Consider the following 14857-nt stretch of genomic DNA (forward strand, 5'->3'; position numbering starts at 1 on the left):
AGTAAGGGTTTGTGTCAGGGAAATGTCACACAAAGTGATTGTGATGCTATTAATTGTGTTTGACCAATAACTTTGTGTTTCACCACTGCGCATATTAGTTGTTCAATGTTCACAAGTAGCACTTTATGGGGGTTATTACAACTTTGGAGGAGGTGTTAATCTGTCCCAAAAGTGACGGTAAAGTGACGGATATACCACCAGCCGTATTACGAGTCCATTATATCCTATGGAACTCGTAATATGGCTGGTGGTATATCCGTCATATTTGGGACAGATTAACACCTCCTCCAAAGTTGTAATGACCCCCTATATGTTTTGTTCAGTTTAGCTGCCTATTGGCTTTAAAATGGAGTTAGCCATTACATTCTGTATTCAGTTTAGCCGCCTATTGGCTTTGACATGGCATTAGCCATTATATTCTGTATTAAGTTTAGCTGCCTATTGGCTTTGACATGACATTAGACATTACTTTTGATATTCAGTTTAGCTGCCTATTGGCTTTGACATGGCATTTGATATTTAGGTTAGCTGCCTATTGGATTTAACGTGGAGTTAGACATTGCAGTTGAGACATTACAGAGGAGCTGTGTTTTTCCAAGCTGTGTTTTTCCACAAGATGGACCAAGCTGTTTTCTTCACACCAGACCTTAGCTGATAAGAGCACGTGGATTTTGTGTTTACCTCGCAATCCAGTCTGAGAGCGAATTTGCTCAGGAGAACTGGCCCCTCTCCAAGGTTATTCGGCTCTCACACTGAGTTTGCTTTTAAGGATGACTCTGGGCTACAGTGAGTTAGATTTGAATCTGCTTGACTTTAGGCTGGAGCTACACGTCAGTTGCCAGTCTCCCGTTTGGGTAGAGAATCTGTTTCTCGCAGTTGACCAGAGTCATCAACTTGCAGACCCAGAAAGATGAAGCTGATATATAGGCCCTACTTGCCCATACGGTGATGAATTTTGACTTTTATGCTTTGCTTTGAAATTATGATATAAATGTAATCACCTGTATTTGCTGTGTACATTGCAACTGAGAAGTACTTTGATATATTTTGCTTTCATTGCTGCGACTACTTTTAAACGTGTGCTTCCAATCTACTAATTTGTGGGTGGGGAATTAATAACAATAAATGTCTTCTTTAAACTCAGAAGTGCATTCAAGAGAGGTTCTGTAAGCTCGGTTATGAGATAAGTGGGAAAGCAGAGTGATGCAAAGAAGCATAAAATCTTGCAAGGGTATTGACTTTCCAGTACAAAAAGTATTTTGTGCTGGCAAGGTGCACTTTTCTCAGGGCAAATAGTGCATTACACTGCTTTGCACATTTTTAAAGGGGACATTGCTTATATATAATAATGTAGGCAGATGAGCACAAGCACCCATAGTTGTTGATGCAAGTCTGATCTACTAAGATAGCCAGACAAAAACACATCCCAACCCTAGGAAGCAGGTCTTAACATGCAGAAATGTTTTCGTCTCTCCAAACATTTCACATATTGCATGTGTTCTGCACGGTACAATAGACATGCACCGAAATGTGCGAAATACTTGAGAGTTGTCTAGGCATAGGATTTTGTAGTTGAAAGGTATGACTCCAGTACTCTCCTATGTTACAAAGTATGAACACACCTCGCAAAGGTAAAAATGTTGTGTATAGTCCTAGGCAGCCTGTTTGCACGCCATCAGTTGAATGGAAGTGAGCAGAAGCAGGCCATTTTTTGTAAATATGTTTTTGCATTGTTTTCTCCCCATTGCACAATGCAGCACAGCGACTTTGACTACTGCACTGTGTTGCACAAAACAATAATACAATTACCCCTTAATATGCATGCCGGGCCTGCCCAGCCTTACCCCTCACACTCTCAGGCAGTTGATGGCAATTACATCCGAAGATAATCTTTTTGTACGATAGCTCTCTTTTTTCTTCATCTCACCACTTCCATATTAACTCTCTTGCTCCTAAACTCTCTATCATACTTCTCTATGTACCATTCATTGTCGCTCTATAGATCAGATCTCTCCAGCTCACCTTTGAGTACCTCACCATTCTCTCAATATAGCCAACATAGTTCACTTGACTACATCTCCCTCTAACTGTCTGTCATCATCTTGCCCCTCCCTTGATCACTCTCTATGCATGCATGTGTGTCTATCACTCTTGGGGCCACACGTACAAAGCTTGATTCTGAGAATAGGGCCATTTGGACGAGAAAAAAGCATTTTGCGATGCACAAACCTAATTTTGTGATTTGGTAATCTCTTTACCGAATCGCAAAAAGGGTTTGCGAGTCTCAATTAGGAAGGGGTGTTCCCTTCCTAATTGTGAGTCGCAGTGCGATGTATGATTGTTTTGTGACTGTGTGAAACAATCGCAGTTAGCACTAATTTCAAATTGGTGCTAACTCATTCGTAAACGGGAAGGGGTCCCCAGGAGACCCCTTCCCCTTTGTGAATGGAAGCAAAAATATTTTTTCAGAGCAGGCAGTGGTCCGTGGGACCACTGCCTGCTCTGAAAAAATGAAAAGAAACCTTTTCATTTTTCATTTGAATGCATCCCGTTTTCCTTTAAGGAAAACAGGATGCATTTTTATAAAAAAAACACTGCTTTATTTAAAAGCAGGCACAGACATGGTGGTCTGCTGTCCCCAGCAGGCCACTATTCCCCACTGGGAATCACAAACAGTGTGAGTTACACTGTTGTGCATATGGTATTGCTACTCCCAATTTGCGAATCGCAAAAATTCGCAAATTGCGGGCCGCAGTACTAAAGGGTCGTACATCTGGCCCTTGATCCCCTCCCTCTACCTCAGCTCTCTCTACCTCATCCCTTACTGGAATTACTATCTTTTTTCCATTTGACCTAACTGTATCTCTCCTACATCTACTGCACTTCTCACAGAGCCGTAACTCTCTTTACTGCATGTCTCTACTACCTTACCTCTCTCTACCTCCCTAGCCACCCTTTCTCTACCTCACTGCTTTCTCACCTCTCTCTGTCTCTCATTTCTGCCTCTACCTCGCATCTCCATCACTACCTATCCTCTTTCTACCCCGCTGCGCGCTCTCTCAATGCCTCACCTCTCAATTCACATTACCATCAGATCACTACCTCTTCCCTTACACTGCCCCTTTCTCTCACCCTGTCCCTTTTCCCTTCCTTCATCTCTGAAAATATTTCATTCTCTTCAGGCCACCTCTGTTTCTCAATTGCTTTTATTCTTACCAACCCCACCTCTTTATTTCTCTCTGTCTTACACACAAACACATATCTCTCTGTCGGTACCGCCTTGTCCATTTCAATTCAACCCCTCCAACCTCAACCATCTCTCTCACCCTGTGTCTTTATAGATGTCTCTACCTGACCATATTTTCCTCTGACAACTGTCTACCTCTGTATAAACTTCACCTCTCTTCCTCTTTTTCAAATGGTTTTCTACTTCCTGTTTTCCCTCTACACCATATTCCTCTTGATACCCTCTTTCTACTCTTCACCCCTCTCTCTATCTTTCTTTCTTCCCCACTACACTCCTTACCTAACCTGTTTTTTATGCCTCTTGTCATTTTTCTCTCTCTCTACCCTTGCATCTCTTTGTACTTCATCAGGTCTCTCTATCTACGTCTACCTCTTCCTATGCTGACATCTCTTTAATCCACCTCTTTTTCTGCATTACTTCTCTCTACCTCATCCTTGGTGTACTGTGCTCCTCTGCCACTCTACATTTCCTTCTCCTTATCTGTATTTCTCGCTACCTCTTTACTACACTCTAAAACCTTCTTCGTTCTACCTCTCCTTATCTTTCTTTCTGCCTACATGTCGGCTGGTAATAAATGGCATAATGACTACTGTATTTCCTTACCATCATGGAAGAGAAGGAAATTCAAACACCTTAAAACAAAGGGTTACTAGATGCTTGTGTTAAGTCACCCTAATCTTTTTTTATGAGGGCTTGGTGCTAAGGCTGGAGAGCCCTGCATATGTACCTTACAAGGAAAGTCCTCGCCCTGGAAGGACAAGCCAAGGCACTAACATCACATTAATGGTTGTGGCAAGTTTTAGAATTGCTTACAATGTTTGCATTCAGCATTTGCATTCAGCTTTCCTTCAGGCAAAATAGGCAACATTAAAACAAGATTGCTTTATTGAAAAGAAATCACAAACATGGAGGTCTGCTAACTTCAGCAGTCCACCATCCTTATGGTGGCTGTGAATCCTAATGTGTTGCAAAGTGCGACCTACCTCATTAATATTCATGAGATGGGTTGATTTGTGACCCGCTAAGAATATCAAATTAAGGAATAAACATTTCCTACATTTAGAATACCGATTACCAAATAGCAATTTGGCATTAAACGCTATTTGTGAATCGTTATTTTAGAGGTATGACATATGGCCCTAAATGCTGCAAATACAGAAATACCACCAACATATCTTTTATAATTGAGTTCAAAAATAGCTCTTTTGGAATACAGCTCTTTCTCATGTTAGATGGGTCAGGGTCTCGTATCAGCTAAAATGTTCAGATATATGCAGTCATAATGCTTTTTCACTCAGTGGTTTCATGCACATTGCAAGCGCTTGGGGAGTGTAGGCAGGAAGAGTGATCTGGCTGAGGACCATATGGTGCTGCTGCAAGAAGACCACAGCTGAGGAGACTACCAAGAGCTATAAGAGGAGGGCAGGTCCTACATCGTATAGCCAACTGCTGCTAAGAAAAGAAAGCAGCAGAACCCAAGGACTGTTAGAATTCATCTAAGAGGGAACAAAAAAAATGTTAAAGGTTAGGACGGCTTCAACAAACATTCCTGGTGGCTGATACATGCCACTAGGAGAAAGAAAGAACAAACCCATTCAATTTGTCCATCAGGACCAGGGATCCCTGAGTTTTCTTCTGTCCTGCTATGAGTTTTTTTATCACTGAGGTATCTTCTTTGAAGTCGAATAAACTAAGGAACATTTGCATAACCGGCTCATGGACATGTTAGCAAGCATATAAATAACTACAACTTTTCAAGCAAGCCATTGTCCATTTTATTATAGTCCACTATCCCATGCCTCTAACCCCCTTTTTGCACTTCTCCTTTTGCTGAGGATTTTAAAATAGGTATTGCTTCTTCAACAGAGCAGTGTGGAGAGCCAATGGACAGTAGTGATGCAGTGAAAGAGGTTTAACCAGTGTTAAGGAGGTTATTTTATTTTACCACTATCTCCATGAGGTCTCAGTTGGATGAATGTGGACAATTCTGGGGGTCACATCACTAATATGAAAGAGATATGTAAGAGTATAAATTTACACATGCTTTCAGATACTTATAAAAAATGCAAAGGTTAAATCAGTGCACATTTATGATATTATTTTATTTGTCAGAACAAATAAAATGGGTGACAGACGCCAACAGATTTGCGCCAATCTGATTTGAGTCACTGTTGATATCTGAGGGTGATGTTTAGGTACTAACCCTATTTCAGTATCCTTATTGTTTGGCTTCAGCTGCGTCCTCAGAGCAGCACTTCACAGCTATACAAATGACTATTTATTAACATTATTCTTACTTTTTCAATTTCCCCCAAAAAAACCTGCGGTTGAAGTAAAAATAATAAGCCTCTTGAACTATTTTGGGGAATGTTGCTCGTTCCCTACATATTCTAGGACTGCAGTTAGACTAATTATTCTGCCTTTAGGAGTCCACAAACCCTCTGCTGCCCTGGGGACAAAGATGAAGGTAAGAAACAATTCAATATAGAAGCAATTTCCATGGAGTGCGATTATGCTCTCATCACCCAAGTGGCACAGTACACGTGACCCAGGTCAAGACTAGCCATATAGGACACTCGAAATATCCTGTTTGGGCTGGAAGACAGCCTGCTGTTTTCATGGCTGGATGTGCTGTACAACATTTGGTTGCATTTCCACTCTCGCACTGTGGGGCTACTATTATAGAATTTCCACAGTTAGTTTTAGCTTCCGTTCTAGTCCTAAGGGTTTAATGTAGTAAACTCTTTTCTGGTTGTAAGGTCTGCCATTCGCAAAACCCACAGACCGAGGCTTTGCGGTCATAATATAGTGAGTTGCAAGTACAAAGTGTAATTTGTGAGTTTTCCTACTTGCAAACTATATTTTTTGACTGATTATGAATGCAAAGTGGAGAAAGTATAAAAGAGGCATATTCTTCCTCACTGAGATTTGCAAAGGAATGTATCAATGCTTTGTAACCATTGTTGCACCACTGAACAGAGACTGAGAGCTAACATGGCCAGGTATTTAATATACCAAGTGGTAGCTACTATTGATGCTGGCTGCCAATAACAGGGTAGGGGGCAGATAGTGGTTTAGGGGATGCCAACTTTATTTTTTAGAATGTTCTGATATTCCTCGCATGCCTTCATCTCTGCATGCACAGCCATCTCCTAAAGTGGCAAACAGACCACTGCCTCATAAATATGGACTTTTTGTGACTTCCTCCACAAAATGGGAGTTTTAAGATGTGATTGATTAGTACATTTCGATTGCAGCTCAGAATTATATTTAATTCAGAAACCAATCACATCGACTGCCTTGTGAATTGACCTCAGTGAATCAACCCTAATTTTAATAAACCCAGCCCACACTCTTCACCACATGGCACAATAACACAACCCATATCCACTCACCCTAACGATGCCAACTGAGAAAAACAGTCATATCTCATGTCAAAGTATGTGCTCACAAATCCAGTCCATATCCTCTAGCATTCCTCACACACACAAACTAAACCCAGCACTGCCCAGTCCACTATCCACTAGGCAAGCATACACCGATGTATGTCAGAATATTGATGACAAAATTATTCTCTGACATAAATATTGTGGCCTACATATCCTTTTCAAAAATATTCGTCCATTTGGTGTGCAAGTTATATTATTAATTTCAGTGTTTCTTCGTAAATGAGTTATATATACCTCACCAAATAACTGAGGGGGTTAAAGTGTCTACTGCAGAGATGTGTGTGGTACCTGCAGATCTCATGCAATCTCACTTGTACCTTTGGTGGTTTGTGTGCCTGATGCTAAGAGCCATATGCATAGCCTTTGGATCATTTTAGTTTCAGCAAGGGCAACCCAACTTTTCATCCTTCTATGGAAGACAAAATGAGTACCTCTGAATTGGAGAAGACTTTACAGGAAACCAGTATCTCTACTATAAATACACTAGAGCTGCTACTATTACTACTACTACTACTAATAATAATAATAATACATTGGCTTTCTCTTTTACTTGTTCAAATTGGCTTTTACAGTCTATCGGAATTTAACCTGCGCCCCACTCCCATTACGTACTCTCCAGCAACAGAAAAACCCACCAGTGCCTTCCAATATTACAGAGCCGGAAAGAGGGCCAGTGGGGGGAAAAAGAGGAGCAGGTTCTAATTCTCACTTGAAATGTGCTGGGTAGAGTGAATGTTTAGGTAGATAAAGATGTAAAATACACAAACCATTCAAACTATAGTGGTACAAGCGGGCAGGCAGCTCCAGTGGAGCTTGGTTTATTCATGGACCTACCAGAGAATATTTAGGCTTGTTTCAAACATTTTAGGGATAGAGACCTGATTGTCTTAGAACAATGAATGTTTTGTATTTGGATCCTCTTTGAATTGACAGGTCTCTGAAGAAGTATAAATGTATACTGCAGTCTGGTTATTAGAAGGAGCAAACCAAAAGCAATGAGATGGCAGAGCTCTGTGAGGAGAAAACAACCTATAATATGGTATTTTCGTTCCATTGCGATAGTTTGTGAGTTATGGTTTCCAAACATTTGACAATGTTGTGTTGGAGGTGGGTGGGGAATGCAGTTTGGTGGGAGTACTAGGGGAGGATGTGTAATCAGTGCGGGATGCGTGGTACCTGTCCGAGTGTGATAGAAGAGAATGGCCGACGTGTACCTTGCGGGGAGGGGGAGGAGAGGTAGCCTTCCTCAGTTTTTGTGAGACTAGGGCCCATATTTATACTCGGTTTGCGCTAAATTATTTTTTTACGCTAATTCAGCGCAAACCTAACTCCATATTTATACTTTGGCGCTAGACATGTCTAGTGCCAAAGTTATGGAGTTAACATCGTTTTCTGGATGTGAACACCTACCTTGCGTCAATGAGATGCAAGGTAGGCGTTCCCGTCCAGAAAAAGACAATATGGCCTTTGCGCCATATTTAACCCCCCATGCTAAAATCCAGCATGGGGGGACAGGGGCCTTAAATAATGGTGCTAAGCTTGCTGCTCGCTAGCCGGTGCTATACTTTTTCACACAAAACTGCGCTAACTTAGTTTTGCGTGAAAAGGTATAAATCTGCCCCTACGTCTGTACTGGCGGAAAGATCCATATTTTTAGCAGATAACAGAGATACACGGTGGAATTGGTGCAAAAGCTTCACTCTTTTAATTAAGTGTAAGAATCCTGCTGAGTGAGCCATGGCAGTCCAAAAACAGTAAATCAACAGATTTAATCGCTGAGTAGGACAACAAGGGCTGCACGAACACCTCCAAAATAACCAGTTTGATATAACAGTGAAACTTATCTAAGTGGAGTCTTGTCTGCCAACAGCCTCTATCCGGCGAAGTGTCTCTCAAGGCCTCAAGGTCTTATACTGTTGGGACCAGATTCAAAGAATAATTTATGTTCTAATTAAGGGCCAAGCACTGGGAGCCTGGCAGAGAGGTCTCCAGAAAATACAGAAAATGTCTCTATTTAATACTCTCTGTTTTCACTTTTTAGATGCGATTGGTTCCAGTTCACAGACAGGTAATAGTTACAGTTCATTATCGCTTGCTCTCTCTTCGTTGTTTATGTGAGGAATTCCCAGGTTCCAGGATATGGAAAATCCTAACTTCTCCAGTTTTCCTCTTTTTTTCTCCTATCTGTCCATATCACTCTACCCATCTTGCCACCCACTCGCCATTCTTTTCCATTCTGATCATCCACCTTGCCTTTCCCTCTTTGCCTGCCCCACTTCTTTTGGCCCCTCCCACCGTGGCTTAGCAAAGTAGCCTTACGTGCAAACGCAAGCTATTAAAAATGGGCCATATGGCGCTTGGTTGATAAGTAAATGATAGGGAGAATTACTCACAGAAGGGAACCTGTTGCACAAAGAATAGTCCTACCTCTGCAATGGATGTCCTACATGAAAGGGTGTGAAGCAGTAAAAAATGTTTTTTCACTTTATGTTCTTATTGCTAAATTAATATATGTTATATGTTCTTTTTCATTTGTAACTTTTATGACGATAGCTCATTCGTCTACTTTGTAAACCTTTTGATTTTTTTGGGAGTATACTTTTTTGATGGGATGTGCACTTCTTTTAAAGGTGGATTGCGCTACTTTTCTATTTCTGACCTCCCCACATCTTCTCACTCGTTTTGTCTCCTGTGCTTCTCTTTTCGATGCCTCACTTATTGATCTTCTTTTGTCTCTCGCTGGCTGCAGTGCATGGCCAGCCTCCCTGAGCACTGCAGATTGGACTCATGGGTACAGAGCTTAAGGGCCAGATGTAGCAAGCCGTTTGCATGGTGCAAACTGCGAAAATCGCAGTTTGCGCAATGCAAATGGCCTAACGCGATGCACATTCACAAATTGCGAGTCGGTACCGACTCGCAATTTGTGAATGCGACTCGCAAATAGGAAGGGGTGTTCCCTTCCTATTTGCGACTCGCATCGCAATTCAGAATTGCTTTGTGACCACGAATGCGGTCGCAAAGCAACTCGCAGTTACCACCAGTGTCACACTGGTGGTAACTCATTCGCAAAAGGGAAGGGGTCCCAATGGGACCCCTTCCCCTTTGTGAATGTCGACAAAAATATTTTTTCAGAGGAGGCAGTGGTCCCATGGACCACTGCCTACTCTGAAAAAACTAAACCAAATGGTTTTGGATGTTTTTTCATTTTGCGAATCGTTTTCCTTTAAGGAAAACGAGCTGCAAAATGAAAAAAAAAACTGCTTTATTTAAAAAGCAGTCACAGACATGGAGGTCTGCTGACTTCAGCAGGCCACCATCCCTGTGAGCGCAGGGACTCGCTATGGGGTCGCAAAATGCGACCCACATTATGAATATTGATGAGGTGGGTCTTTGCGACCCCATAGCGAGTCGCAGACGGTGTCTGAGACACCGTTCTGCATCCGAGATTGCGACTCGGAAATTGCGAGTGGGACAGACTCGCAATTTCCGAGTCACAATCTCGGAGTTTGCTACATGTGGCCCTTAGTGTTTTGAGGGGTTTCTGTGTTTTTCCTCCACTCTGATGATCAAATAACTTTCTCATCCGCCATGTTCTTTCTTTGCTTCCAGCTGTCTCCTGGGCTCTGCTTGGGAGCTCCCTGCTGGCGCTGCTAAGCCTCCGACTGATGTGAGCAAAGACCCCAAAGGCCTGATCTCACAACCAGGACTGGTCACCTGAGAGGGATGCGGGAAGTTTAATCATCAAGGAGCTGCAACAACCTATTATCACCCAGGGATGCACAAAAGTGTTTTGTAATCTCTTTTTTCAGATTTATTATTTATCCTTCTATTTTTCACATATTCGGTTCATTTTCGATACATTTCATAACAGTGGGGAAAATAAAATGTAATTAAACATAAAGGTTGTAGTAATGATGAAGAGGTAGGCAGTTGTTGCACCAATCACCAGGAATCCAGTAGAAGGAAAATGGTAGTTCATTCCAACCAGCAAAGGGCCATATTTATACTCCGTTTGCGCCGAAATTGCGTCGTTTTTTTTGACGCAATTTCGACGCAAAACTAACGCCAACTAACGCCATATTTATACTATGGCGTTAGAGGCGAATAGCGCCAAAGTTCCCGGAATGTGCGTCATTTTTTAGCGTGAACCCCTTCCTTGCGTTAATGATATGCAAGGGAGGCGTTCCCGTCTAAAAAATGACTCCCAGGCCTTTACGTGGTATTTATACTCCCGGGCAAAAGAGACGCCCGGGAGTTGGCGTGGCAAAAAACGGCGCATTTGCGCCACTTTTTAACGCCTGCTCAGGGCAGGCGTTAAGGGGCCTGTGGGCTCAAAATGAGCCCACAGGTGCCCTCCCATGCCCCCAGGGACCCCCCCTGCCACCCTTGCCCACCCCAGGAGGACACCCAAGGCTGGAGGGACCCACCCCAGGGACATTCAGGTAAGTTCAGGTAAGTTTTTTTTTTTTTTTTTTTAATAATATTTTGTGGCATAGGGGGGCCTGATTTGTGCCCCCCTACATGCCACTATGCCCAATGACCATGCCCAGGGGACAGAAGTCCCCTGGGCATGGCCATTGGGCAAGGGGGCATGACTCCTATCTTTCCAATGATAGGAGTCATGTTGATGGGGGATGGGCGTCGTTAAAAAATGGCGCAAGTCGGGTTAAGACGATTTTTTCGACGTAACCTGACTTGCCCCATTTTAAGACGCCCATGCGCCATTTTCCCCCTACGCCGGCGCTGTCTGGTCTACGTGGTTTTTTCCCACGCAAACCAGGCAGCGCCGGTCTGATTGCGCCGTCTAACGCCATTCCATAAATACGGCGCCCGCATGGCGCTTCAGAATGGCGTTAGACGGCGCAAAACTTTTTGACGCTAAACTGCGTTAGCGCAGTTTAGCGTCAAAAAGTATAAATATGGGCCAAAGTGTCTGGCAGACTCAGCAACTCTCAGGCAACTGTGTTACCCTAGAATTCCAGAATCCACCATCCACTCCAAGAATGGAGTGAACTGCAGTAGGTAATGAAATACCTGCCATTACCATGAATGAGATAAAATGAAGTAACAATACCATAAACATAGTGAATAAAGGTACAACCAATAAAAAACAGCATACTACATCGATGCTACATACTCAACATCTGGCATCTCAGTCAATGCAGGCTTTTGTAGGAGAGTTCACACTAGCCACTTCATCTACTCAGAAGTCACACTCTCAGAAGTTACTGAGGAAGAAAATGAGCCACTGCTCATTACTTATTTAATGTGGCAAAGGCAAACTGACTTTTTCTGACTCAACAATGACTAGCCACTTGGCAGGGCATGGCCGGTCCTCCTAATACTATTCAGGATCTGCACTTAATCCACCATTTCACAATGCACGTGTCCTGTGCCTTCTGTCTTGCCTTCATCTTTCTACTACCTAAAACTGTGGGCTGATTTGCGTCATATACCTGCTGCGAACTCGAATCTTGGTGGCCAACAGTTTTTGTTGCAATGGAACAAATATAAGAGGTGCATATGCCCACCACAAGATCCTGCCCAGATGTAAAGAGTGTTGAATTCCACTGAGGAGCAATGTGCTATCGGGTTTCGTGTCAGAATATTTATAACGAAAAAAAGTCTGACAAAAATTTGTGGCCTAAATATAATTTATAAAAGTAGATGTTCTACTGTTAACACCAATAATGGGATGCCTTTTCAAACAATATTTATGACGCAAATTTATGTCAGATGGTATTTGGAGCAAGATATTTACTAGAGTCTATGATGCATAAGCGATGGGGAGAATAGAGTCACTAGGTCCCACTAAGAACATATCTCATGACAAAAATATTGCGACCCCGCTACATCACAGAGTAAGACTAACTAAGTAGATGTGGCGTTAAGAATGGTCATTTTTTATTTACCCTGCAATGCTGGGGTAGTCGACGTAGTAAATGCTATATTTTTTTTGCAGGTCAATATTATCACCTTTGATGTTGTGGTATACAGCTGTGAGTATGGGAATGGATAGCAAATATAAGCCTAGAGGTGTTGACTGACTGTCATTATCTATCTACTATAACGGGTATTGAATAAAGTCAATGTCTTGGTTCTTTGCTAATAAGCTGCCGAGATTCACATTTATGTTTGATTTTTCATTCTTCTTTCAAGAATTATATTGCAAAAACGTTGTTTAAAATAAAACAAAAAAAACACTTTGTCTGTGCCTTTGCGTCAATGTATTCATAATATGGTGAGGGCTTCTAGGCAGATCATTCAACTGAAATATAAAGAGAGGTTTACTAATTCTAAAGGTGGTTGTTCAAATGGCACACTGAGTTGAACATTTGAACATTCATTACAGGTGTCCTCTGTATTCTGCTTGGAAATGCTGGAAAGTTTCAGATCCAGCTCAGCTTGGCCAGAGTCTGATCTATGCCACTACCCTTGATTCCACGCTCTGTGGTCCCTTTGTGTTTTCTGACATCTCCTGCTGGAGGAAGAATCCAAGTTGTCTCTGGTGGTCCAGGACGGCTTAGAAATCCACATCAATGGTGCTTGGGCATTTAAAATATTCTTAGCATCTTCATTAAGAAAAACGTCCCTCACTGTCTACCTTGTGCAGCCTGCTTTTATATTTTATTAGATCACAGCCTGCCAGAAAGCATAGCTGTCTGGTTTGCTAAAGACATCATGGGGACTGTCAGAAGTTAATTACCATTGGCTTTGTAACTCACATTTTCAGGCTTTCTATTTGCAGGCTTTATGCTATCCAGGTTCACTTCGTCCCTCCCTTTGCCTAAACTGTGTTTACTGTATCCTTCCACAAATCCTTCTCTGTAAACTGGACTTTAAATCTTCTTCTTAGCTTGTCACATTTGCTGTGCATTCAAATTCTGAGGTCAAATGTCAGGCACTGTCTTACAAAGGTGCTTGTTTACTTTTCTTTCTCTGACTTCAAAGTGAGCTGATTTATGTGACAACCTTGCTGGATACTGGGGGTAGGAAAGAGATTTTTTCTAGCGCATGGCAACATTTAAATTAACTGTGTAGGTATTTCAGAATATATCAGAATTAGTAACACAAAAGAAGCACATTTTTGTTATTTCTGACGTATTTTGGAAACAAAAACATTAATGTGGTCAAAACAAATCAGTACACTAGGTGATGCAATTTCCACACATTTTCTTTTGTGCATTTTATAGTTCTGTTAGTAAAACTGTATGTCTGTACAAATGTAATGGTCATTTCAATTGAAAATGTGCTGTCTGTAATGGCAGTGCACTATCATACCATGAATACTCTGCTCTGCACCACTCCAAACCACTGCACTCTACTCTGCACCACTCCACTTTACACCACTGCACTCTGCACCACTCCACTCTATGCCACTGCGCTCTATGCCACTTCATGCTACGCCTCACTACTCTACCTCATACCACTCTACTCTATGCCAGTGAACTCTTTGTTTCTCCACTCTAAACCACTGCACTCTTTGCCACTGCACTCAACACCACTCCACTCTATGCCAATACACTCTATGCCAATGCATTTTACTCTATAATACTCAACTCTATGCCCCTGAGCTCTGTGTCAATGCACTGTACTCCACTCTGATCTACTCTGCATCATTGCACGCTAGGTCACTGCACTCTTTACTCACTTTATCACTTTATGCATTACATTCAATGCCACTCTATGCGACTACACTCTACCCTGCACTACTTCACTCATGACACTTCACTCTACTCTGAAACAATCTACTCTATGCCACTGCCCTCTATGCCACTTTACTCTACTCTGCCTCACTCCACTCAATGACACTGCACTCTGTGCCACTCTACTGTTAACCACTGCACTCTACGCCAATGCACTATACACAACTGCACTTTATGCCATTGCACAATATATCACTGCTCTCTGCTCTGCATCACTGTACTCTATGGGCCAGAAGTACAAAGCCCTTTTGCATTTCTTAACAGTCCGAATCAGTAGTGCAGGCCGTTAAGCAATGCGATGTACAGAGCCTTTAGGAAATTGCAAATTGCTATTTCTACCCTGTAGAAATAGCAATTTGCGGTCCCCAGAATAGGAAATTGCAAATAGGGATTACCTATTTCTTATTCCTATTCTGATGTACACAGCATTTCCTAAATGTGATTTGGGCATTTAG

At 42.2% G+C, this 14857-nt stretch overlaps 1 protein-coding gene across 1 annotated transcript in view; it reads left to right on the forward strand.

Moving 5' to 3' along the window:
- The window catches only part of LOC138284761 (uromodulin-like), a 199427-nt gene extending 186523 nt beyond the window's left edge, over nt 1-12904 (forward strand). Inside the window, exons 8-9 of the mRNA XM_069223899.1 lie at nt 8738-8764; nt 10306-12904. Coding sequence (XP_069080000.1) covers nt 8738-8764; nt 10306-10367 — 89 coding nt within the window. The 3' untranslated portion in view covers nt 10368-12904. The remainder of the gene's footprint in view (nt 1-8737; nt 8765-10305) is intronic.
- Nucleotides 12905-14857: the final 1953 nt, after the last annotated feature.

Source organism: Pleurodeles waltl, chromosome 3_1, assembly GCF_031143425.1.
Source record: "Pleurodeles waltl isolate 20211129_DDA chromosome 3_1, aPleWal1.hap1.20221129, whole genome shotgun sequence".
Taxonomy (NCBI): Eukaryota; Metazoa; Chordata; class Amphibia; order Caudata; family Salamandridae; genus Pleurodeles; species Pleurodeles waltl.